General features: G+C 41.2%; 2 protein-coding genes across 5 annotated transcripts in view; both read left to right on the top strand.

The window, feature by feature from the left end:
• The window catches only part of RFX4 (regulatory factor X4), a 91,848-nt gene extending 71,225 nt beyond the window's left edge, over positions 1–20,623 (top strand). For both annotated transcript variants that reach the window (XM_048933386.1, XM_048933387.1), the window contains 3 exons: positions 3,756–3,918; positions 9,008–9,146; positions 19,128–20,623. In XM_048933386.1, coding sequence (XP_048789343.1) covers positions 3,756–3,918; positions 9,008–9,146; positions 19,128–19,400 — 575 coding nt within the window. In that variant the 3' untranslated portion in view covers positions 19,401–20,623. The remainder of the gene's footprint in view (positions 1–3,755; positions 3,919–9,007; positions 9,147–19,127) is intronic.
• Positions 20,624–25,382: 4,759 nt separating this feature from the next.
• Positions 25,383–27,512, top strand: part of RIC8B (RIC8 guanine nucleotide exchange factor B) — a 33,715-nt gene continuing 31,585 nt past the window's right edge. For 2 of the 3 annotated variants that reach the window (XM_048958353.1, XM_048958362.1), the window contains exons 1-2: positions 25,427–25,539; positions 25,936–26,030. Coding sequence is in view for 1 of the 3 variants with exons in the window: in XM_048958342.1 (XP_048814299.1) it covers positions 25,450–25,539 (90 nt within the window). In the remaining 2 variants the exon portion in view is untranslated. Of the gene's footprint in view, positions 25,540–25,935; positions 26,031–27,512 lie in introns of all 3 variants that reach the window. The other variant, XM_048958342.1, reaches the window with a different exon arrangement.

Below are 27,512 nucleotides of genomic sequence, written 5' to 3'. Positions count from 1 at the left end.
CTCATTTGCTAATGCAATGTTATTTGGACAGCCTGAAATGAATTCTGAATTGTAGCTACTTTCTAACACATTAGTAAAGTGATGTATGCAGATTACTGTTTAGTTTCATGAAATACATGTCTGAAATCAGTCTTCATGTTATCAATTGTCATTTTAGGTAACTGTTTTCCAGGTCTGGGCTAGATACTTATGTTTGGGGATCTGCCCAAATTTCAGGAGATAACTTGCACAGAGCTATCAGCTCTCATATTTGTGTTTGAATACAATGACACTGTTTCTGCAAAGTTCCAGCTCCTGAACTCAAGCAAATATATGAGAACATCTAGAGTAAAGAGTTTAATTCTAACAATTGCAGAGTGTAAAACTCAGGCAGTTCTCTCCTTCCCAATGGTTTTGTTGCTGTTGTTTTCTACATGAAGAATTCTTTGTTTTGTGGAGGCAGAATGGAGGTCTGACTCATGACTGTTGATTACTTGGGGTTGACATCAGTGCTTGCTATCAGATGTAATACACAGTGCAGTGAGTACCTTCCTTGTACCTGGGTGATCATTTACTTCAGCATACAGCAAATAATAAAATGCAGCATAATGAAGCAACTTTTGGTTCTTTTGGCAGTGGTATACATGAAGGCATCACTGACAACAGGCCATAGTCAATGTTAGCAGTCCCGCTTATACCTGATTCCTGTAGATATCACATGGCCTATTAATTAGTATCCTCAAAATCAAATTTATCTTTAAAAGAAAAAAGAAAAAGAAGTGATAATAAATGAACTTCCATATTTTAATCAAACTCTGAATGTTCAGAACAAAAAGCAGAACAAAACGTTGCTCAACCACTATTGTTTTTCCTTATTTCAGAATGTGGTTCAGTTGGGTTCAGTCGTATCTAAAAGAGACTTCACCTCCTGGAGTTCAGTTCTGTGGCCAGCTGAGGAAATCAACTGTATAGGCGTGGGACATAGATGGGTGTTAGAAAGCTAACTAGGAAGATCTGTGACTACTCCCATTCCTTCTTATCTACCCGCCATAATGTTGGCAGTGTTCTGATTGACCTCATATATACCGATACACACAATCTCAAATCTATTGCCATCTTCTGCCCTCTTCTTCTTTGTGACTAGGTAACTGAAAACAGTGTGGAAACAGTGAAGGAAAACTCCATTTTCCTTCTGAAGACTAAGAGAATCAAGGCAACAGTAAATTTCCAACACTATCCTGAGAAGATTATTTGAACATCTTTCTGTTACTATGTAAATCCAGGGTAAAACTCAACATATATTCACTTCTAATTCACAACCTCCAAAAGAAGCCGAGTATTTGTGCTCAAGAGGCATCTGGACAAGATGGCTTAGTAGCTTAGTGGGTGGTAATGGTGATAGGAGAACGGTTGGAATAGATGATCTTGTAGGTCCTTTCCAACCTTGTGATTCCATGATTCTGTTTCCTACAACAGGTGTGCCAAGTACTATCTGATAGTACCTGGGACAAACTGTGGTTAGGGTAATTTTAAAAAGATATTCACAACTCTTCCAGTGCGAGACCTATTCCTTGTTTCTGTATTGTCTGGACAGGCACAATCTATGTTACACTCTAAACATTGAGTTTAGAATTGAACAGAGACAGCTTCCAATTAGACTTGAATGCCAAGAGCAGCCACATCCTTTCATCCAAGGAGCAGACTTCCCACAGGGAGTACAAGAAACATCTTGTCCTGAATTGACTCATTTTCCTCAGACTGAGATAAGATCACTAGAATTTTTCACAATGGCTGTGGCCGCACAAATTAACTATACGTGGTAAAATGTGGAGGATCTTTTGGCCGTGTTATAGCTTCATGCTAGGGCTAAGAAGGTCATGAGTTCTTTGACTCAAAGGGCGATCTGAAGTAATACTTTTGTTTTGTGATAAATTTAAGAAGTGTGGACAGAATGGTATTTTTACCTAGAAGTAAGTATTTGGTTTTCTTTTGATTCTCTTTTTTTCCTCTTCTTTTCTTGCTTTTCTCTTTTTTTTTTCTTTCTTTCCTTTTCCTGTGTGTGTGTTTTTTAATTTTGAGCTTAGTCCTGTTTTAAAACTGTTTCAAATTTTATTTTGGACAATAACACTAGGAAAATATATTGACCTTTTGAAACATTTCATTAAAATTATCCATAGACAAGTTGTTGAAATTTTCAAATTAGTTTTTCTTTTGTTTTCAAATGAAACTATTTTGTGACTGTACAAATAGCTTTGACTGCTTCCTCTTAAGCTATATTTTCTAGTAAAGGCAGACTTCCTTAAATACTTTTCCTCAGCTCAAGGAACCATGACTGCTGATGGCCAGAATAGCACTGATGTGCTAGCTCTGTTGAGTATGCCTCCTCTTTAGTTTCAGAGAATATCAATCATTCTTAAAGGGGGGAGGTGAAAGTCTGAAAAGTCAAAAATCAGTGACAGACAATGCAGATGTGAAAATGGACCTAGCAAATACATCCTTGGCCATAACACATACAAGAATGTCTCTAATATAATAGCCCCAGTTCACATCTTACCTTATGAAGCTCAGAATGCCTTTGGTCAGACTCAGAATTAAGTATTTTCCATTGCAAAAAATTATTTCTCTGATTTTGCTAAATAAAATCACATACACCTGAAGAAAACTGTGCACATCTGAAATAGTTTTTTCATTCCCTAAAATCGTGGAGTGAACATGGACTGGGGTGATACGTGTCCCTCTTGGAATTAGGCCCTTTCATATTACAGGAAGTTCCAGAATACACAGTGAATAAACAAGTCACCTCCTGCAATTCCTTTTAGGTAGTGAAAAAGAGTCAGGAGTGCCTGGACAACCCGAACTAGTGTTTGGATTGGGTTAAATTCAGTGTTCTGGTCCTCATTTGCAGAGTAATCTCAGCCACTATGGTCATGACCTCCAGCAAGAGCTGTGTTGTATTGGAACAATGGATCTGTCAGCCTCCTGAGTGAAAAGGGTGTGTGCAAAGGACAAAGGTTTTTCAGCAGCTGGCTCGTGAGTCTGGAGCTCTTGCCTGGAAGGGATCAGAATGATTAAAAAACTCAGCACCTTCCAAGCAAAATGGAAAATCCACTTCTTCACTTTGGTCCTCCCAAATGTTTTAAAAAAAAAAAAAAAGTCAGTCCCTGTCAGAAGAAACATTACTTACAGGAAGAAGATGGCTACACTATATCTGTCCATATAATTTTTATAATTTGGGGATCTACCACTGTGCTACACAGGCAGGTACCTAGTCAGATGGATTAGGAGAAAAACTGCAAAAGTGTTCAAGAAGTTTTCTTGAGTAATGCTCATCTTCTTCCAATCCTTCATTGTTTTAATTGTACGTTCTGTTTCTCTCCAGGCCTGATCTGTGAGCTAAACAGGCCAGCAGCTCATTGCATGTGAGAGGGACCTCCAGGAGTTGGTGCATCATGTTTGTGAAATGCTAGCACCGCTGTTCCTCTATTGCTGAGTCCTACCCAAGTTTTTTCTGAGCTGATAGCCTCAAGCTACAATACCACCCTCAAAGTTCACAGTTTGAAATGTTCCAGATATGCCTCTTACCTCTGGATAGTTGTGCACTCCAGCTGATAATTTCTGCTTTTATTTATGCGTCAGACATGACTGTTTTGTTCACTTTGCTGGATGCTATTTCCAATATTGGTGCTTAATAGTTTTCTTTCTAGCAGCTGTTTCAAAGCATAACACCTCTATGAACTAGCCTATCTTATCTGCCTTTCTTTAATGTTTGTCTGTAGGGGCTATGCAATCCTATACGTGGTCGCTCACCTACACTGTGACAACAGCTGCTGGGTCTCCGGCTGAAAATTCCCAACAGCTGCCCTGCATGAGAAGTCCACATGTACCATCATCATCTGTCACACATCGGATACCTGTTTATCCCCACAGAGAAGAACATGGGTGAGTGCCTTGTTTGTTTTGTGTGGTTTTCGGGTTGAACCCAAGCTTATGTTTTTTTTGAAAATGCAGTGAAATCCGTTCCTTGATGTAGTAAGTCTGTACTGCAAAAATACTCCATTATTCTTTGGCTGTTGTTTTTACTGTATGGTTATTCAGGATTGGATTTACCATCTTACTAAGTCCTGATTAAACTTCAAAACTCAATAGGCCTAGTGAATACTTGATAAAAGGGAAGGCTTTGGTAGCTTTTGGTAGCTTTCTTCCTATCTGTGATTCCTTCTTTTACATGCCATGTTTTACCTCAAAGGCTCTGTGTCCAAAGAACTAACCTCCCATACCATGTCTCAGAGATGACTCTGCTCTTCTGCTCAGCACATCTGAGGCTACATCTGGAGCACTAGATCCAGTTCTCAGCTCCCCTCTATTCTCATTCAGAAAACAGATACAGATTCTTCTCAGTGGTATCCAGTGGCAGCACAAGAGGCAATGGGCACAAACTAAAATAGAAAAAAATCTGTTAAACTTAAAAAAAAAGACAACAAACAACTTGTTTCACTGCAAGTGTGATCAAACAGTGGAGCAAGTCATATGAAGAGGCTAAGGAGTCTCCATCCTTGCTGATATTCAGAACTCACATGGGCACAGTCCTTGGCTGTGCAGACTTATGCAGGGAGCATACTCTACAATCTCCAGGGGTCCCTTCTGACCTCAATGATTAGATGATTCTATGACAGTTGTTAGGCCTGCAAATAAAAAAATTCTAAAGGATGGAAAAATAGCCACATTTTCAACATAACATCCTAATCTCATCTCCATCACCAAAATTTGCTTGAAGCACTCAATTAAAGTAGTTACAGCAGAAATTTCTTTAATGTTATTTCATCTTGGAAAACTTCAGAAAATCAGATAAAGCCTCTGCTCTTTTCACAACACTTCTGTGCCATTGTCACTTGAGCGAAAGTGTAACTCATAGATATCCATAACTAAAGATAAACAATCAAGTTAATCAGTGGAAATGGGCCTCAGGAATACAACAAGTTTAGCAAGAGCCCAGATGCTGACATAAAACAAGAAGTTCAAAAAATGTCACTGAAGGTTTGGATTTATGTCTGAATATCACTGCTATGTCCCTCCTGGAAAAACCCTGGATGATTGCTTGGTGGAATTGGAAGCAGAGTAGCTGGGAGGTTTAGGAGCTAACAGGATACGAGAATTGGAAGAGACATGGAACAGGAGTGAATATAGCTGTAAATCCACGTATACACATGAGAATTCATTGTTACTAAAGGAATCTCTTGCCTCTGGAAGGTGATTTGGGGAAACAGTTTTATCTGAGTGAATTAGCTTTTCTGAAAGTTAAAAAGACATTCTGTTATGTGACTTCTTTCACTATTTGGTTTTATATGGGACAGGTGTGTAGAAAAAATTTGGTAATTTTAGTGGTATCAGAACATTTCAGTGCTATCTACCTGCTCATCTGTAAGCGTAGCAATAAGAGCTCTTTGTCAATCAATGCTCATGTGGCATCTATCATAAATGTTTCTTGATCTTATTCCCTCTCTATATAGTAGTACTATGAAGTTTTTCTGAATCATTACATGTACTTATTTTGAATCTGCTGCAAAATCAGCACATTGATACATCAGTTTTTATGCTTCATGTCTAAAGCAACATGCTAGTAGAAACATGTTTCTGTATAAATGTCTGCACAGAAATCCATTAATGACCTCGCCCATGGTGTTTTGAAGCCCAAGACTCATTACAGTTCTCTTAGAAATACTGATTGAGAGCTTGTTTAAAGAACCGTATCTTCAGAGAGGAGAAAAAAATAAGAATACAGGAGACCTTATATGCAAGATTCAAACAGTTGGCTGCCCTGGAAAGAAGCAGAGAGAGATCAAAGTCTGCACTGAGATTTCAAGGTTTCTGGAGAAGAGACAAATAGAGTGAACAGCTGTTCGCTCAAAGGCTGAGCCTCACACTCAGCAAGGGAGGCAGGCAGAGAGCATAAGCTGTATGCTGACCATTTCCCTGTTGCAAGTGAATTTCACAGGAAATGCAGATTCTTAACCACCCAGCATACCTGAGAGTATTCTAACAGCCATTTTGCTGGGTTTACTTCCAATTTTTCACTCTAAAGATCATCTCCTTTGTGAAATATAAAGCCTCCAGAGCATCTTGAGATAGAAAGAGAATACCTAAAAGATCAGAGCAATTCATACAGAGGTATGTTCCTCTCCATACAGAGAGGTTCCTCAGAGTGAAGATGTTTCAAGAACTGAGGACTTGGAACAATGTAAAGCCCTCCTAGCTCCCAAGAGAGATAAATATAGATTGCTGAACTGATTTATACAAATATTTTTTTCTGTATTTTTGTCTGGTTATAGAGGATATAATATAAATTTAATGACCAAAACGTCTCCCTGTAAAATAAATGCAAATAATTAAGGCCAACTGCATATTAACAGCCAAGAAGAAAGGGCTGAATGATCTCTTCTCCTTTATTAAAAAACAAACAAACAAACAAACAAACAAAAACCCTTATAACAAACAATACTAGTGTAGATTTGTGGAACTGAGAGAAAGCACAATCTTCTTAACCACCTTAACTCACTCCAGTAAATCTTCAGTGGTACTCTCCGCATGTATACGATATCTGGACAGTAAACAGATCTATAGTATTAATAGGAAAAAAAAATCTTCATACCTAGTTGGAATATTCCTTGTTCTGTTTTATGTCCACTGCTTCTCACTCCATGACTGTACACCTTCTAGATGAATCTGGCTCAATCTGCACTATACTCTCCTGATAGATAGTTGAAGATCATTCCTTCGCCTCTCTTTTTAAGACTGGGTAAACCAGTCTTCTCTTCTTGTAAATTGATGGCCTCCACTAGTTTCACTTTAATGTGTCAATGTCCTTTTCATAGTTGAGAAACTAAAACAGGACTCAGTACTCCAGATGAGGTCCCTTAAGTGCTAAATACAAGGGAATAATCATTTTTAGGTCTGCTGTCTATGCTCCTGCTAATACAGTAAGGTAGTTAGCTGGTCCTCTTCATTGCCAAGGCACGGTGGTGATTCATGTTCAACTTTTTAGCTACCAGAATTTGCAGGCAATTTTCAGTAAAGCCAATTTCTTTCCAAATGGTCCTAACCTACACCACTGCAGGAGTAATGCAGGATATTCCAGGATTCCCTGTATTGTACAAATGATCAACTGAATATTTTTTAGTGGATCATATTCATATCTGCTAAACTCTAGAGTTGCTGCCACTTTCTATCCAGACTTCCCCTAAGACACCCCACCTGTGTAATGTCTCCACTACTCAGTGACTGTTGATGAAGTTCAGAAGTGACTGTAAAGTGGTACTTAGCAGAATTTTTTTTATTATTAATTTTCCAGGCTTTTTTCTGAGAGAGATGTAGGGTTTTTTTAGCCAAGCACTCTCAGATAGGCAGGAAAATACCACTCTTAAAGGACTATATTAATCTCCTCACATCCTTCAGCACTTTCTCCTGAAGTTGAACAGAGAAAGAAAAAGATTCCTAAACCAAAAACAGAAGATAGTAATTAAGAAAAGAAACATTGTCACTCCAAATTCAAGTGAATTAAAGTGTGTATTTTAGCAAACAAACAAACAAAAATAAAACCAGCGAGTTTTGAATGAAGAAGATAAGGTCAGTATCTTCCGGACTTGGCTTTACATGGGAATCCAAGGGCTCTCTAGACTATAGGAGAGACCAGCTGGATGAATCTCCTCTTGAACCAGAGAAAAACTGCACTGTGAAATGTCAGGCTTATGAGACTGCCAAAAATATCTGTTGTGGATTTTGCTTCCCAGTCAATTGTGTTGAAGGAATTAACACACAAGATGTCTGCCTACTGTTATGTGGAACAGCTCCATGACACAGTCATTTCTCTCTGCCCCAGCTCTCCACAGAGAGCCTATCAAAATCCTACCTTACGAACATCAGCTTGTCTGAGGTAGATTATGGAAACGACTCTTGTTTACAGCTAAACACAAGCGGATATAAGAGTGAGAGCTAAATATTCAACAGTAAATATAGACGAGGGAGCTTACGTCTAGAAAATATTGTTAGAGAGGGTACTCAGCTCTCATTGTGAAGCCTTTTGGTTTGCCTGGTCTAAAACTTGACATGGTACCTGTAGAGCACCACTATAAAATCAAAAGAATAACAAAGGTGTTTAAACTTTACCCAGTGTAACAATGACATTGAACTTTACAGAAAAAAAAAAAAAGCTGAAATCCATACAAAAAACTTTCTTTTATCTCCCACAACGACTTGGCTGCCCTTTTGTTTTGTTTTGTTTTTGTTTTGTTTATTGCCATTTCATTTTGATCTAGCATATATTTTAAGGGCTGAATTCGTATCAGATGTTCACATGGCTACACAAAGATGTAGAGGATGCAGAAAATGTAAATTCATCTTCTGCTAATGAATGATGCACATAATGGTGATCTACAAGCACTGACCCTGCAGCTTCTTATAGCTAAGTAAATTGCTCTCTCTTTTACCCTGGGCTGTTCCAAGACAAGCATTTGAAATGATAAAAGAAAGTGGGCAGGTTCTCCAACCTCAAATGCCATCCTGTCCTCTAGTAAGCTGCACTAAAGCTGTTTGTTGTATGCTTCAGATGCAAATGAACACATCTCTCTCCCTCCCCAAGATAAGGAACTTGTGGCTGCAGTGCAAAGAGATGGCTGAACTCCACAGTGCAGTTCCTTAAGTCAAATATTACCACACGTGCTCAGCCTAGCAATTTACTAGAAACATGGCAGTGGGATAGTAATAAAAGGGAGAAAGTGCACAGATGAGCCTGCAGCGTAAAACTTGTCACAGAAACATCCTGAGTCTCTCAATTTGTTGTTGTATTGAACACCCTGCTAAGTGGCAGCTGCTTCCCAGCTGATCTCAGAAATACACACACACATATATAAGGGTTATTTTAGAAATCATTCTGCTATGCAAAAAAATGCTACTGTATGTCACATGGAAGTTACAGCATTATTAGTGGGAATATAAAGATTATGCCTACTAAATAGTGTTTTTAATTGAATTTTAGATACACAGGAAGTTACAACTACGGTAGCTATAGCAATCAGCACCCCCATCCAATGCAGAGTCAATATCCATCTTTACCACATGATACTGCTATCTCTGGACCACTTCATTACTCCGCTTACCACAGAAGCTCTTCACAGGTAAGTTGGAATAATTTCTTTAAAATTCTTGCTACAACATTTTAAGTAAAGTCGTGCTTGTAAATTTCTTATCAGCATACAAGATCTTTGAATTATTTCTAGTCATTGATAATCACTTTTTTTTTTTTTTTCTTTTCTTGGCATCTTTTCATTCTGGTGGAGATTTTTTTAATCAGAAATAACTTTGACTTATGAACTTAGAGTACTAAACTCCAAAATCAAGCAGTCTGTATCATATGAAGTGCTTATGTGTTAAGGAGTATCCGAAACCAATTGTTAATATAATTCACTGTGTGTTTCTTAGGCATTGTGAACAGGAAGTGATACCTAACAATAAAAGTGTTTTAATACAATTGAAAGGAGATGCAGAGACCATAGTGAATTCTTCTGGTGTCTCTGCTCTTGAGAATAAATATGATTAGGAGTTTGCAAAAAACTGTGAGTTTTGTATATCGTTTGAATAACTTTGGGGCACCATTCCAAAGAGGTTCTATCTAATGTGTGTGCTTTGGTCTCCTACCATCAGCTAAGGAATTAAGTCAGTAATTATTTCAGTTCACAAAACAGTCAGTGGGAAACAGCATATATTAAGCATGAAGATGATATTTGGCAACAGTTCCAAAGTAGTGCCACTATAGGAAGGCTTTAGTATACTATGCAACTGGTGTATAGGTCTGTCCTCTGTTAGAAGATCTACAGGGTGCAACTAGAAGCAGGAGGTGATGTCTTTGGGGTATTCCACACACACAGTGCCTTTTATGCTTCATCTGCTAGAAATTTATGTAAGTCTAGTATGGAAAACCATGTTTAATTACAGTCACAGACCAGTTGTGAAGATATGAATTTGGCGGAGCTTCGGACTAGAAAACATTAAACATGCATCTCATTCTGGTCTTTGACATTGGTCTACTAGGTGATCTCAAGAAGTAATTCCTTCTTTATGCTTTATTTTTCCAGTCTTTAAGATAAGAATAATGATATTAATCTCCTTCTAAAGCTTTTTGAGATCAGCTAGGAAGATTGTCTTAGGAAAACGCAGTATGCTCATTTGGACCAGCTCAACAATGGCTCTCTAGTTGATGGAAGCAATAGTTCTACAACTTCTCACCCATTTGTGTAGCAGCTGGTCCACCAAAGAGAATACATCAGGTGTGAGGATTTAAGTAGTTGTTGTATCTTTAATGGAAACAGTGAATAAATGTTTAAGTACAATGTACTATGATAGGTTTGTATATATTGTTTTTTCATTACAGCCCATATCCTGTTATCTCAAGGTTTTTTCCAAGGTACATAACTTTTTGACTTAAATTCATCCATGAACTTTCTTTACTCTCTTATCCTTTACTGGAGAAAACCTACATAAGTGGTAGTTCTGAAATGACCTCTCAGGCAATGAATCTCTAGGTAAAATAGTGAATTAGACTTTTATTGTTTAAAAATGTTATTACCCTTACAAGGATTTTCTTTCATATCTTCTGTCTGCCACACTGACACAGACAGCACAAGTTAAGCAATAAATAAATTAAGCAAAGCAAGATGAAAACATGTGTGGTTTTCCCGTCCTTGTTAATATGCCGTATAGAAATAGTAACATACATTAAAATCATTATGTTTTTTTTCATCCTGTAATAAGCTGGCTCTACAAGTGCAGATGTCTGATAATTTTTTCCTCTCTGAGTAGCCCTTGAATTGTCCTGGATGCACATGAAGAACAGTTATCCTTTAATGATTACATCTGAGAACAGCATTATTTCTACCTGTATTTAACATGCTCTTTCTCGTGCTGCTTGTAAACTGAGATGCACTCTCATAGCAGGATAAGGTTAACAAAACCCCATAAATGTGCTCATTCTTTGTTGAAAGATATAAACTGAAAAAAAACTTTCAAAGAATCTTAAATGATCTTACTTTTTTTAACTAAATGAGCTTCTGTAAAATGCTTTCCCTGGTAATAAATGCTTTCTTAGTTACTTTTAGCCAGAAGTATATAAATGAAAAGTGCTGTTGCCCACAAAGCCTAAAAGGGTGTTATGGAACTGCATTTCTTCTAGCGGACTTTCTAAGTAGAACCTGGGCTTGCAGTAGGACTCACGAATCCTACTGCAAAATCAAAATACAGGAATCCAAATTTGCAGTGAATATGTAAACAGCTGCTACTGTACTGAAACCCAAAGAGATGAAATGTGTATTGCTGTGGTAATATAATCAGCCTAGAAGTGGAGGCATTGACCATCTCTCTTCAAAAGAATTCTTTGTTATAATTTACATTCAGTTCAAATATAGAACTCTGTCTCAGCTTTAGCTCTTTAGGACAGTGTCAACAGATTAATTCCCAAGAAAAAATCTGTGTGGGGGGTAAGTTCTCCTCTGCAAACATGGAATCAGAGAGAGCCCTTGTCCTAGACAAGGATCTGAGTTGAAACAGACAAGATGTAATAGAGGTGGCTTATAGGCTGCAGCTATAAATTACTTCTTTGGTTTGGAAGATCACCATGTCTATCCAACCTCTTTCTGTGGAACAGTGCAATGTAATCCAGGTTTTATCAGATCACTTATTTTAGGGCTGTTTTCCAGCCCAAAGCAATATTCATAAAGAAAGAGTTGTATTTGACTTTTTTGTTTGTTCCTTTCATATAACTTAAAGATGGATCATTTCACATATAAGGTTTACAGACAGCCACCAAAACAAATGACATTAGAGCAAATGAGATGGAGGGAATAGCTTTCTTTTGAGGGAAGTGGGGAGTGCTGAACATAAGGGAGGGGAGAAGGAAGCGAGTGACCCTTTAAACTAGAATTGTTAACATGTAGCGTATTGATCTTAGCTTCACACACAGAGTTATATGATGATTGCACTGTGTAAATTTCAGGATACCTGCTATGGTTTTGTCAGTGGAATCCTTACAGTGGGGCTGTGCTGGGAAAGAAGTCAGACAGCTGTAGATCTTGTAGCACATACAGCTCTTGGAGAGTATAGGTGGCAGTCCTAAGACAAGCCTATCCCTACCTGAAAAGCATTTGGTCCATGTTAGTGAGAGACTCCTGGATCATTTGAATCCACTAGTGTTGAAGGAGATGAAACAGTGATATTTGATAAAACTGAGGCACAGTGCATCACCCCCTCCCACAACTGACTGGTGAAAGCTCATGAGGATATTGTTATCTCTCACCTGTGAAACAGTCCTGGCACTTACCTTGGCTCACAGAGCAATGTGATGTGTCCTTAAGATAAGTGCAGGTTTTATTAAGTAGCTCTCAGACAGATAAATGACTCGCAGGTGGACAAGCAAGCAGAACAGTGGAGATGACCTGTATAAAAACAGTAGAGGGAAATCAATGTTCTGATGTAGTAATTTCTGCAGCTACTAACCCAGCAGGAACCTAAAAATGGCTCCTTCTGGCAATGCAGGCTGACTAATTCCCACTGCTGGCTAAGAGTCTTTTTGTTGACAGGGACAGTCTGTTCAAACCTTGGTCTTAATCCGAATGTTTTTTTCCTTTCATCAGCATCTGTGATTAGTTCTCAGAACAGTTGTTTCCTTGTAACTCCAGGCCTGATTGCTCATTTCTTGACTTGGCTTACTGGCCGAGAGCCAGGTACACAAATAAAAAAATGATCTACGAATTGATTTGGTGCTACCTAGTTCTCCATGCAACAGCGCTGAAGTGAATTCAATCACACAATATAAACTCCATCATTATTTAGGAGGCCGTGTAATGTGTGTACATAAACAGAACTATGTTGACTTTATATTTTGTTACGTTCGCTTGCCTCGAATTTTAGGTGAACCAGATACCAGGGTAGAAAAATAGATGAGTTTGTCTAAAAGCCTCTGAGTGTTCCTGTGAACCTCTGTCAAGTGTAGCAGAGAGGTACCCGCTTCAGAGGTAACCCCTTCACAATGCCACCATCTAATCCGCTTCCACAATCTGCATTTGGATGGCTTTTGATCACAGCTTTTGTCTGCAGATTTCACCCTGACTGAACAGGATTTGATCCTTTCAAGCTATGCGTAAATATTTCAATTCATATAATTCCACCTCTTCCTTAGTCATAAATTAATTAGCGCTGCAGTGATTTTTCTTTGTAATTCACAAGGGTAACACTATTAGTAGGAAAAGTAATGAATGAGAAAAATCTGCAGCAGGATGTTTTTATATTTTAATATACCTAGTAACGTGTAAAGATTCCTGTCATATGAATGTGCATCACTGTAAATGCAGTGCAATACACAGCAAAAAATACAGTACTATTTTAGTACTCTAACGCATGGCTATTGTGAATCATATTGTAGGTCCATTTATCCAGGTTCTATATGCAGTTATGGCCAGAAGCAAATGTATAGAGGAAAATTATTAGCGAAAGGATAGGTAGAGAGTGGTCCTTTTACCAGCATAGCTACACTGCTTGGTAAGAGCTGACTTGGGGATGTCCTGAGTAGGAAGCGGCAGCTGGACTGTTGTATTTTCTAGCAACTTATTCTACATTAAATTCTTTGCGCTTTTTTTGTACTTAGAGACTCTTAACAATGGGCTGTATGAAGCTTGTAATCTGCTATTAATTTTAAACCTGTTACCTCAGAATTGCATTGGATTGCCTATATTTTGGGGAATGAAGAGAAACAGGCAATACGCTTTCGCTATTTACTCTTACCATTAGAGATGTTATAGATCTCCATCATTCCTCCCACTTCCTTTCTCCATCTGTTTTCCAGACTTAGGAGTTATCTGCATAGATTCTCCCATGGTGGATGCTCTGCACATAGGAATTATACAAGGACGGCACATGGAGGGGGAAAAGGGAAAAGTTCTTGTCTATCCAGCACATAACCAGTATAAGCTTATGACTATACCAAAGCAATCAGAACGTTGAACCCTCCCCCACTAAACCATTCTGTCATCCGATACCGAGTGTCCAAATCTGTCCAAATCCTACCCATGCAACAAGAATTATTGTTCCTAACTCTACAGTTTCATAACAGTCTTGAGATTATTAAAATGTAGTTGAAGTAATTATGTATTGAATACAACAGGGAACGTGTCTAATTTTTAAATAATAGCAAATGAGGTTTTCATGAGGCTCCAAATGCCTCTCCCAAAAGTACCGAGGTCATTTAGAGTGTCTTGAAAACTTCACCCCACCTATTTGACACACCAAGATTTAATAAGCTTCATTTTGTGGACCAAAGGATTGAATACAGGGTTATAAAGATCAAACTGATCAACAGTTCCAATGCTGATATTTTTTATCAGATCTTCATGAAGTTAATTTATAGCCAGCCCTTCACAATAGCTATCATTCCTGGTATGAGTTATTTGCAAATCTTAAAGTAGTGGCTGACACAGAATACTCACTTACAGCATTCTGCAAAAACGTGAGCGAATGCACTGTAAAGTCAGAGCCACATTCATAAGGAAAATATTTTGCTGTTTGGACAGAGACACCTTTCACCTCTATGCATAATCAGCCAGTGAGCTGAGGATATGAATAAGGAGATTATTCTCGATCCCCACGCTTTAGGAATTCAATCTTCACTTCTTGGTAGGACATATTTAACGTAGTATTTTCTAAAATAATAATAAAAGACATTGAATTAATTTTTCATTCTTGGGCAAGGCCTTAACAATAATCTTCTTAAAGCGTCCCAGACTTAAATGGCTTCTTGTCTAGGTCTGAGGCAGCAGTTGCAGCAAGTGTGAGTTAGCCCAGAAAATGGTAATTTCCTGTCAAGAGCCCTCCAACAAATGTCGCTTTTATATCTGGCAAAGATCACTAGGCCCCAGTGTTTTGAGTTCAGCATGCTTAAGCACTCTTCATTAAACCGGATGTAGAGTGTGAAAGGTGATTCAGGCAGCATGGGCAGGCATCCGCCCAGATGGCGATGCTTTGGACACTCCAACAAGGCTGAATAGATGCTTCATTGGGTGAGTTAATAGTCAGGCAGGGCCCAATGAGTACTTTAAAAATATTGTCTTTCAATAGTCTCTTCACTGTAGGGAAAAAGAAGTCACTGACTCATTTGCGATTAGCTGACCTACCATTACAAAACTTTCCGTCTTGCATTCAGTCATAACAGAATTTATTGTCAAATACTAGATATTTAGAGTCCATGTTATTTTCAAGCAATTATTCCTTTTACATTCATGACACATTCATAAACACAGCTGCATCGGGTGAGCCTGATGAGGGGGAAGAGCAGAGCACTGTATCCTGTCCCCTTATGCACAGCCATTAGCTCTGCCTTCTAGAAGTCTCAACATGGTCTCTTGACTGCAAATAGGAGGGGAATTATCTTTCCTTTCAGTGCATCCCGAAGTTCATTCTGGGAGCCAAGGTTTCAATCCCAAAACAGCACAGTTTTTGTGTGTCCAAACTACCTAGAAAACATTAGGTTGCTTCCCCACATAAAGTCATGTACAACCAGGTGATCCAGCATGTCCCCACCATTCATTTTGGGTTTTTTTGTAGATATATTGAAGTTTCACGCTCTACAAAATATAAGCCCCAGTAAATATAAGCAGTAAATGTAACCCACAGCTGAAGCTGGGGCATGTTTAAGGGAGTATGAAAGCAAGTAATTCCTCTATTCTGAAAGCCACAACATCAAGGGAAAATTGCACCAAGTCAGGAGAGCAAAGCGTTCTGTTATGGTTAACGGAGCAAATCAGTTGTTGCATTGGGAAGGGATGAGAGAATCGTTTAAGTACTATGGAATAAGTATAGATTAAACTCTTTCTAAACATACTACTTAATACAAAAATTCAGTGATTTGAGGTATAGATCAATGGGTAAGAAAAGCAAAGATCAGTGCAATTGTTTTCAAGTAAAACACTACTGAAGTCAAAGTGTTTCTAGCTTGGCCCACATCTTGCACCTCCACAGATGCCATTCAGAAAAGAACAAATGTATTATTTTGTATGGTATATTTTGTTGTGGGTGTTTTTTGATTTTTTTTCCCCCCAGTAATAGACCCTGGTCTTGGCTCCTATCATCTACAATCACAAATCACTTTGTACACAGTTGAACATTTCCCAGCATATGAGATCTGCCAGGATCTGTGGAGTCAACAGCTATGAAAAAGGGACTTTTCACTTAACACCAGTCAACCCCATACAGCAGTATAACCTAAAAACTAATGGGCTGCAGCAGGAAGGAAAGAGCCATCTTCTAAAGATCACTCCTCTGTTGTTCTCAGTATTTAGGCTTCACAAATTGAGGTTTGATAAACTGTCCTGGAGGCCGCAGACAGAACACAGATGACTCACTGTTCTTAGATGCCTGACTTTCTGACCACTAAATTTAGGTGAGACGAATCGGACTCTGAAGCTATAGCAAATCACGTGACAAGTTGTTCTCTCTGAATTTGTTATGGCAGAAGTTTTGCTCATCAAGATGTTCAGATGAAGGTGGTCAGCAGGCACAAGCGTGACAATGACTTCAACATATTGCCTGTTCATGTCTGCATTCTAAATCCATCAACTATTCTTCCAGGAGATAAAATATGGAAATTATTCAACTTTTTCTGGAACCTCTTATGTTTACTCAGAATATTCGCAGGTTGATTGTTTCTTGACAGTGTCCTGTCTTTATCATGTTGAGTTAAAAAGAGAACCATGATCCTAAATTCATATCTCCTTATGTAAAACCACAAAGCTTGTGTTTCATTATTGCTGGGTACTGGCAAGTTTTATCTTGTGCAGAAGATTCTAAAACCTCAAGAAGTATGAAAACTGATTCTTCTGGAAGGGAATATAAAGCTTTCTGCAGTCAGTGCCTAAGCTCTGTCGAACTTTTCTACTGAAAAGCCTCTCAGTGGGTTGAAGATGGAAATTTAGATGATCTTGTACAGACATGTTGCCAGTGTTGCCAATACAGCTTATTCTAATATCTGCATTAGCAGTTCTAGTTGTAGTTTTGACATTCCAGTATGGTGCTGCCATTTGCTAGCCTTCTTCAGCAGCTGACTGCACAGGTGATGTGCTGTACATGCTAAATAGTGCAGTGTACAACTTTGATTTCTTCCCCCTCATCTGCTAACTGGTCTGTCTCTGCAGGACACAGTGGAATATGCTAAATCGCAAACTGCAGTATATGGGTCAAAAATAGTCATCTCTTTCTCCTACTTAATTAGGAGTGGCCAGCATGTGGCTTTTGAGCTGTTCAAATACATTTGCCAAGGCAGGGCTGCTTTCTTGGCTGTGGTCTGAAGGGAGTCAGCAGAAACTCCTCATGGAGACATTGCTGTAATTGCCTCGGGGACCCACACATGCAACTGATTAATGCCACCCGCATCCGGCAGTGGAGTAATGTAATGAGGCCTCTTGGGAATCACTGCCATCTCCCTCTGTTGAACACCTCCAGCAGCTCTTCCCACAGCCACCCAAAATATGGGGAAGTAGTTTTACAGTCCCCAGCTGTACAAAGCTTTAGCATGTATTTTGCAAGTGTTGTAAGAGTCAGATGCAGGAGAGGTGGCAGTCCTACTCTGGTGACAGCGTAATAAGGAAATGTCACAGCTTCAAACAATCCAGTATAATGAAACTTAAAATTACAACACTTTCTGTCTAAAAGGTACAGTCCTCTGTTTGTGGATCCATTCTGTTATGCTCACTGTGTCCATCTGGGGCGACTAGAAACCATCTTGCCTAGTAGGTGTAAAAAGTAGAAGGTGTGAAGATACACAGCTGGTCAAAGGGAACAGGAATCCTCACCATCTCCGCAGTGCAGATGGATAATATAAGGGCAAAGCAGGGAAAGCTATTTCTTAAGCAGAGCACAGATGATTCACTCCTTTAAGACAGGCAATAAATAAATACACATTAAGCAAACACTTATAAGCACAGTTTTCTTCCTCTTGGTTGGGCAGCCTGTGACTACAGGGAGAAAATGCAGTTCTCTGTTTTCTTGCTTATCCTTATCCTCAGCACATCTTCTCCTTAGTGGGAGGTATTTGTCAAACTTATTTGGATTCTACTTTCCAACTGTCACTGTGAACAGCTGGGAAATAGAGAGATTCTTCTTCTGCATGTCTCTTTTTGTAAGTTCTCCAATTAGCTACCCGCTCTGAGGCCAGACCATGGTATTCTTCTCCAGAAACTGGCAGGGTGGCTTGTGAACATTTGAAAGGGAAGGAGGCACCTTTCCAGTAATAAAGATACTTTTGCTCTCCTCCCTCAAAAGCTATTTGAATGACCGGGACTCAGAACAATTAACGCTGTTTTTTTTATTTTGTTTTGTTTTATTTTTACTGTATAGCAACTTTCTCAGTTGTGAGGAAAATATGAGACAAATTCAATTTATTTCTCTGCTGCCAGATATACCTGCCAGTAGCTAGCTCTTCAGTATTTAAACCATAGGATCATTGTACAGTTAGGCTTGGAAGGGACCTTTAAGATCATGTAGTTCCAATCTCCCTGCTACAGGCAGGGACACCCCCTCCAGACCAGGTTGCTCAAAGACCCATCCAGACTGGCCCTGAATATTTCCAGGGAGGAGGAAGTGTTGTGACTCCTTTGCAAAGCTCCCTCTCATATTTTGGTTTGACTTTGGGCACTTGTTATATGATATTCTGCCTTCAGTATCATAAAGGTTTTGGAGGGCTGCTCAATCATGCAATTTTATTTATGCTAAACAAGGATATGTGATACACAGATGCAGACACAGAATCGTAGGGGTTGGAAGGGACCTCCAGAGATCACTGAGTCCAACCCCCCTGCCAAAGCAGGCTCCTTACACCAGGTCACACAAGTAGGTGTCCAGGCAGGTCTTGAACATCTCCAGAGAAGGAGACTCCACCACCTCCCTGGGCAGCCTGTTCCAGTGCTCCATCACCCTCACCGTAAATTAGTTCTTGCGCACATTTGTGCGGAACTTCCTATGCTGCAGTTTCTGGCCATTTCCCCTTGTCCTGTCTCCAACCAGCCCTTACTTTAAAATTAAGTACATGATAAATAACTCTTCATTTTTCTCCTTTGTCGTAGTACCCTTTCAACAGCCCAACGTCAAGAATGGAGCCCTGTTTGATGAGCAGTACTCCAAGGCTGCATCCCACCCCAGTGACTCCTCGCTGGCCAGAGGTGCCAGCTGCGAACTCCTGCTACACAAGCCCACCCATGCACTCTACAAGATACGGCAATTCTAGTGACATGTACACCCCTCTGACTACGCGCAGAAATTCTGAATATGAGCACATGCAACACTTTCCCGGCTTCGCCTACATCAATGGGGAAGCCACCACAGGTTGGGCTAAATGAAAATGACTGGCACCAGTGAAGCCCGTATACTTAAAAGAATTGTACAAACTTGATGTTATGTGGGACTTTACGTGGACGTTCCTAAAGGGAGGTGAAGATGGAAAAGATCCTGGGAAGATAAATGTAGTTCATAACGTGGGCAGATTGCAGACCAGTATGACTGAATGTTCCTGTAGCCGAAAAGCATTTCTGTGCTATTTTAGACATCTTTTTAGGCCAATCTGTGCCTTTTCTAATTCTGGCATGTGGGCCAACCCAGTGTGATGTCAGTGTCAGTGAGCCATTGCCCCCCCTCTTATTGACAAATATTAATGAGTCTTACAAAGTACTGGAATGGAATATATTTATGATTTGTGTTAAAGACAGGAAATTCACTCTCAGCAGAACTCTGACATCTGTTCTTCTTTTAAGCTTTCAGTGCATTTCTTAAAAACAATTCTGCCAAGCCGTCATTTGCTTGCATCACTTCTTCCACCTGGCTCCTTAAAAGACACGTGTTGTGTAGATTTCAGTTTACAACCTAACTTTGTATGTTGATGCACCTTTCTGTTGATCCAGTAACTCTACAAAAGAGAAGAAAACACGTGTAGCATTGAATTATACACTGCCTTAATTTGACTATTATTGTATATGTATTTGTGTTAAGTTTGCACAATCTGGAAAAAAAAATCTAACTTCTCTGGTCAGTAATGACAACGTTAAGAATGGACTTGGGGACTGGGAAGATATTGGATTCAGAGCCACATATGTTAAATGTGATGATATGAAGCAATTATGTAAAAAAGACAATGCAAACACGAATATTCATTTGATTACCTATTGACAGATATGAAAATATTCCCTCAATTCCTTCATGTGGTGATAACTTCTACAAAAGCAAAATTCAAAGCTGTGCCTTTGAACTTATTCTGTACTGTGTATGTGTGGAAAAATGTATTGTATTTTGGGGAGAACTTTTCTTAGACATTTTCTGTCGGATTTGTAGCTATTTGTGAGTTTTTGTTAGATTTTATTAACATAGCTTTTTCTTCTGTATTATAAAATGCACCAAGCAACTGTGGTGGACTTATTACCCTATGGGTAAGAAATAAATAAATGGAGATACGACATCAGACATTTTAGCAATTGTTTTGTAAATAAAATCTTTGATAGCACTCAGTCTGATAATAACCACATTTATGCCTAAAATGGACATAAGTGTTTGTACAGTTGTGCAAGATATATGAGGGATTTTCATGCTCAAATAAAGTTCTTGAAATTGAATAGATACCATTTTAATTTACTTACATACAGAAGCTGCAAACCTTCAAAAAATCCTACAAGTGACAATGTATTTTTTTACCCAGCAAAAGACTTGTGAACATGTATAACCAACTGCAAGTGAGCAGTCCTCCACCTGTGCTTCCAGCTACAGGCCGCTCCATTCCGTTTGCCAGGTGATGACTTTATATTGTTTGGTTCATATCCTGCTACTGTTGCTCACCTAAGTCCAGATATCCACCCAGGCAGGTAAGATATTCTATTTTATTTTCTTTACTGTAACTTACAACAAACATGTTGCCACTGGAATACTGGAAATGGGAAATTTCGTCTTCCTTAGATGAGCAAATGAAGTGGCAAGCTGGTCAGATATTGTGTATTCAACCAGTGAGTAAGCTAGTGAGCGTTTGGGATGTAAAGTAACTACAGGAATGAATTGTAAATCTTCAAGAATTGAGGGACAAAGAGTGTTCCAGATGAGGTTTAGCAACTGTTCAGTCTCTTAAACATTCAGTCAAGGTCCTGGTACGTTATCAGATGCATAGCAGGAGCCTATCTCCACCTTTAGGTACCCGATGAAAATCTTGTTTCCTAAGTGTCACAGACCTTCTGAAATTCTCTTTGTGTAACCTGGTGTTATTACCTAATATACACTCACTCTTCACTTTCAGTAAGTGAGGGAAGGACAGAAGACATTGTTTCTAGGATCTATTTAATCTCATTCAAGCTACCTTCAGGCAAAACTATCCACACATGAAGAAGGTAAGTCACACTGGGAAGATTTAATAGCCTATCCTTAGCAGCTAGAGTTTTATTCTGCTTGAGACCAAAGTCCTTCTTTGCTTTTTTTTTTTTATTTTTTTTTTTGAAGGTGCTTACATCAAAGCACTGATTGTGACCTATTAATTACTAACAAGCAAAGAAATAATTGCCTCATCAAGACTACGAGAAATGAATATGGAAAAGGCAGTCATTAGAATGAAAAAATGCACTTTATCTTCCTAATTGAATTCCGAATCTCTGCATCGCTTCACATCCAACAGACCCACCAGAATGCCTTCATTTAGTTCCTATCATTGGAACACTCCATTAATCTCCAGTTACCTGAAGGAATGCTGACCACAGCCTGCCATGCTCTCTCCAAGGACTGGATGTATTGACGAGACATTTGTGGGCAGGAGTTGCCATGAACTCAAAAGCCGGAACTCAATTACCTCTCCTTGAAGAGCATCGGAGATGTCAGGGAGGTTGTTCAGGAAGGAGGATGGATACTGAACGTGTGTCAGTACCAGAAACAATGCAGGATTTATGAGTGGAGAACTGTAACACCACGTGCAAAGTGGTGGGAAAGGGAATTCTGACCAACAACAGCATCACAAAGTTCTGTAATCAAGAAAGACCCACGGAACTGTCCTTTTCACCATCAATCAGAGCTTGGATTTTTAAATCTTCTGCAAAAGGATCCCCGCAGTCTTTCTTTAAAAATATACATATACTTTGGATGCCACAGGAGTCTGAACATATGCTTTCAGCTACCTTTGAACAATTTCCTAAGGAGGGCTTTGAAATTTAAACTGGACATTCATGTGGAGCAATATATAGATCACCGAGCACAGCTCTGCAAAGGTCACCATCACCATCTGTGTCAGCAGCTCTACAAGGGAAAGTGGGCCCCCTCCTTGACCACTGCAGGTCAGAGCCCATCATATTAATATAAACCACCACAGCTTTCAGGTCACAGGGGTGTATACCAGGCTGCGAAGTGTGGTGGCTCAAGAGAGGACGATAACCTCTGGGTAGAATGGTTGGTTATGGGCAGGAATCTCTTAAATCATCCTAGTACAAATTGCCAAACCTCCTGAGTTGGAGACTGGAGACTGTAAATTAAGCCTTTCCCTTGACCATGGTAACTCAAACTGATGTTTCTTGCCTAGCCAAATATTTATGTGTAAAGGGAGTAAATATGCAAGGTGCAGATTTTTCTTTAGTTTTCATACCACATGCCAAGATATTCAAACTTGTTATCTCTTTCTCCTGCTTTCTTCCTTTCTACTTTTCTCCTTTTCTTTTTCCTTCCCATCCTTTCCTTTCCCTTCTTTTCCCTTTCCTTCCTTTTACTCTCCCTCTCCTCTCTTCTCTTCCTTCCTTCTTTCCTTTCCCTTCCTTTCTTACTTCCTTCCTCTTTCTTATTCTTTCTCTTTTTTTCTTTGTTGGTGTTCTCTTTTCTCACATTTTCGAACGTGTTCATGCATTATTTTATTTTTTCATAGTCCAAAATACATGAAAATATATATGTAATAGATCCAATATAAGATGTATTATAGCATAACTAACACATGTAACATATCTGTATATTTATATAGCTATATACACACAAACATGTATGTATGCATATAAAAATCCACTACAATTCTTCAAGATTTTTCATTACCAGATAGAAAAAAGACTCAGCGGGGGAAGAGCAGTGAGAACTCCATTCACAGGCATGAATCCTGTTTTTGTCAGGCTACCTCTTGCTGCTAAGGTCACTACCCTTTGACAAAAATGGCCTCTGACCTCCCCAGCCTCACAATTCTGTTGTGACTGACCCTGAAACCCATGAAATTCAGGGGCAGACATTGCTTTGGAAGGTTTAGATAAAGCTGACTAACATGGGAAGGGCTCACGGTATGCACTCATTTGAAAAGGTCTGGCAGTTCTTTGGTAGAGGATGCAATTTATTCCGTCCCCCTCTTTCACTGAAATCCTAATCCTTCATATGTTGCCTAAAGTGGAAACCAAAATGCAGCAATGATGAATAACAATGTGCCTTTAAAGGTTCAGTAACAGTTTTTTAGCCTTTATTTTTTTAGTTTTGGGCCTTTTTTTTTTTTTTATAAGTAAAAAGATTCCAATTGACCATGTACAAATGAAATGAATATTTTACTACGCTGTGAAGTAAATCTAAGCAGGCTCGTGCTTTGTAATAGAACAGTAAATCAAACAAGCAAAGGATTACTTTGACTAAGTTTCTTCCAGAAACTTCATTAATATACACATGGTCTTGCTTCCAAAAAAAAATGGATGCACACTTCAAACTGGACTTGAGCCACAAAGATCAGGGGACTGGAGCACCTCCCCTATGAAGACAGGCTGAGGGAGCTGGGCTTGTTCAGCCTGGAGAAAAGAAGGCTGTGGGGTGACCTCATGGCAGCCTTTCAGTACCTAAAGGGAGCCTTAAACAGGAGGGGAATCAACTCTTTGAAAGGGTAGATAACAGCAGGACAGGGGGAAATGGTTTTAGGTTGAGGGAGGGAAGATTTAGGTTGGATGTCAGGGGGAAGTTCTTTACTGTGGGAGTGGTGAGGTGCTGGAATGGGCTGCCCAGAGAGGCTGTGGCTGCCCCGTCCCTGGAGGTGTTCAAGGCCAGGTTGGATGGGGCCCTGGGCAGCCTGGTCTGGTATTAAATGGGGAGGTTGGTGGCCCTGCATGTGGCAGGGGGGGTTGGAGCTTCATGATCCTTGAGGCCCCTTCCAACCCTGGCCATTCTGTGATTCTCTGATTCTGTGATTTTGCTACTTCTTCAGTAGCAACTTCAGTATATTACTTTCATCTATCCAAACAGTGGATTTTGACAATAGGGCACTTTGACAATGGAAATAAGCCCATCTTCTTAACTTCTTAACGTAGCTCAAACCTGGAGTTTGTAGTGCTCTGTAGAGATGTAGCCAACCTGTGCGCAGACACTGCAGACTCTCACCCAGCGTGTGGTGTTGGCCCGCTCTGCCCTCCCAGATCTCCAGAGCAAAACCCAACAGTGAGGAGACACTGGGATCTCAACCCCACACCTTCTGCTTTCTCACAGCCACGTGAACACCCTGTAGAGAGTATGTCAAGCCCCCATGAGAGGACAGACAGGTGGTCTGCGGAAGGCAGTTGTGCTGTCTCACAGAAGGGACACGTGAGCCTGGTGGTGTGTGGGCCTACAAACCCCAGGGGGTGCACTGCCTTCATCCTCCAGCTCACGTGGGTTTTGTTTTGCTCTCAAATGTAATGATGAAGCCCCACTTCGGGGACCAGATGTAGACTTTGCCCCGCAATGGCCCAGGGACACTCAGCCTGTGGGCTCAGACTGGCAGCGGGTGCCATTTTGCACAGGGCAGGTGGGTAAAGGGGCCCTTCCACCCTCATGCAGAGAGGCTGCCCTGCAGCCGTCATGCACTAGAGCAGCCACCGCTGGGCATGGAGCAGGTGCAGCAAAGGCGCCATGAAATGATCCTGCCTGAAGGAAGGCAGCTGCCTACACTGGGGCAGGTTGTTTGCTTTGTAGCACTGAAGGAGCAGATAGCACAGAAGCAGGCAGGATGAGGACAAGCCTAGCGAGGAGGCTACGTGTCAGATTTTGTATCGCTGGATAACCGGGCGGCCTGCGGGTCTCCAACCCACACTCCGTATCTCGCTCTACCGCCCTTCTCGCCAGGCGCCGTCGGGGCTGCCTGCGGCCTACAATACCCATCATGCCGCGCAGCAACAAGCTCTCCGCGCACCGCAGCGCCGCCCCGCTTAGCATGCCGGGAGGCGTAGTCCTCTTCGGGGGGCCGGACGGGGCGCATAGGAAGGCAGCCAATAGGAGGGCGCTGGGGTGCAGGCGCCCCCTCCTAGCGACCAATAGCGTTCGGGCACTGCCTGCCAGTCAGGACTGTTTCCACGGAGAGCGTCGCGTCGCGTCACATCGCGTAGCGTTACGTCACGTGGCGTCAGGGGGCGCGGGGCAGGAGGTCGGGTGCGGCGGCCGCCGGTGTCGGCGGCCATGGAGCTGGGCGCGGTGCTGGAGGCCGTGCAGGGGCACGGCGGAGCCGCCGAGGCCGCGGAGCGGGCCCTGCTGCGGTACAACGAGGAGGTAACGGGCTGAGGGTGGAGGAGAAGGGAGCCGGGCGGTGCCCGCCGCCACGCCCAGAGCTCTGCCCGGCGGAGCCGCTGTCTCGCTCTGCTTTTCCGCTGTGCGCGCAACACGAGGGCTGTCCTGCGGCCTGCCCGCCTCGGGGGGCTGTGACCAGCACGTAGCCCTCGGCGGAGGCTCGGGGGCAGCCCCGGAGTGCCTCCGCCCGGTGCCGTGCTCCCCCGGTCCGTTCCCGCTGCTGTGCGGGGACTGAGCCGCCCTGTCGGCCTTCCACCCACCCGCTGCTGGCCCGGAGTTCGGCTCCGGGTGTGATCCGAACGCGGCCGTGTCCAGCTGGGTGTCTGCTGGAATTCAGGGCTTTGTTACAGGAACGAACGTTACGCTTTTTTGTTCAAGGTTCCCTGCGTGCGGCGGGGGGATTGGAGCTTGATGATCCTTGAGGTCTCTTCCAATCTAAGCCGTTCTGTGATTCTCTCATTCCCATTGCTGAGGTGAGGGGAAAAATCTGACGTGCATCATTGTATTGCTGGGTGAAGTCCAATGGTGGAGATGGCAGCATCCAAAGGGTGCTGCCTCTGACAGGCTGTTGCTCTGGAGTCTGCTGGGCTCATCTGATCTAGCTCTTAGACTTCTAAGGCACTGCAAAAGGCTCAGTTTAGGGAACCTCCGATCTCCTGTGTTTATTCTCTGAAGTGACCCTGTGTTAAAAGCTGTTAGAAAGCACCTATGTGCACGTATCACTTCTTGTGCTTGCTGCACTGTATTCTGCCTTCACGGGAGCTTCCCCAAATGAGTTTTTGGGCTTAGGTGGAATTCTCAAAGACAGTGAGAGCTGGCACATTTCCTGCTCAGGGATTTCTGGCTTTTTAAACAGATTTCTGGAGTTGTGTGTGGCTCGATGCTTCTTTTGAAGTGGATCTCAGCATGATGTTTCACCTTAATGTGTTTCTTGTTCAAAGTTCTGCCCTAACACTTCCTACATCTATTTATGTGCAATGTTAATGGCTAAGATAGATTGCTGGGGGGAGGGCAGCAAAGATTGGGCATAGTACTCCAGCTTCCAGGTCTTCCTTCTGTTTCTTAGTCTTCTTAAGCAATAATCTATGCTTTCACTGAAGAGGAGTGGTAAATGTAGTTTTAAGGTACAGGGGGCTATAGAAAAGCCAAGAGAACTCAATAGGGAAGCACCTCTGGCCCATTTGCAGTTATTATTTCAAATTTCTGTTCCTTCCCTTATTATTCCTCTCTTGTTAATCTTCTCTTGGTTAACTGCTCGTCAGTCCTTGTTAGCTGCCCTTGGTTGGTGTCTTCCTAAACTTCTGTGGTTCACTGGTGGTGTTGGGAGTCTCGTGCCGAAAAGGAACTTATTTAGAGCTGAAGCACCTCTCCTACAAAGACAGTCCGAGGGAGCTGGGCTTATTCAGCCTGGAGAAGAGAGGGCTGCAGAAAAATCTCTTTGTAGCCTTCCAGTATTTAAAAGAGGACTATAAAAAAGGACAGTAATCAACTTTTCACTTGGATAGATTGTGATAGGACAAGGGGGAATGGTTTTAAGCTTAAGGAGGAAAGATTTAGATTGGATGTCAGGGGGAAGTTCTTAACTGTGGGAGTGGTGAGGTGCTGGAACAGGCTGCCTAGAGAGGTTGTGGATGCCCTGTCCCTGGAGGTGTTCAAGGCCAGGTTGGATGAGATCCTGGTCAGGCTGGTCTATATTAGATAGGGAGGTTGGTAGCCCTGTTTGTGGCTGGGAGGATTGGAGCTTGATCCTTGGGGTCCCTTCCAACCCATACCATTCAATGATTCCTGACACCTTTAGCTTAGAAGTTCTTCAGTGTCATTAACTCGTATTACTGCTGTTGTGCACCAACATCGAGGTAACTGAAGCTGTTGGTTAGAAACACTTAAAGCCTTTGCTGTTGGGTGGAGTGTGAAAAGCACGCTGATGTGGCTGCTCTCTTTAGCTGAGACTGGTT

Source organism: Lagopus muta, chromosome 1 (genome assembly GCF_023343835.1).
Source record: "Lagopus muta isolate bLagMut1 chromosome 1, bLagMut1 primary, whole genome shotgun sequence".
In the NCBI taxonomy this organism is placed as follows: Eukaryota; Metazoa; Chordata; class Aves; order Galliformes; family Phasianidae; genus Lagopus; species Lagopus muta.
Note: the sequence above shows the minus strand (reverse complement) of the source record. Positions and strands in the feature narration are given on the sequence as shown.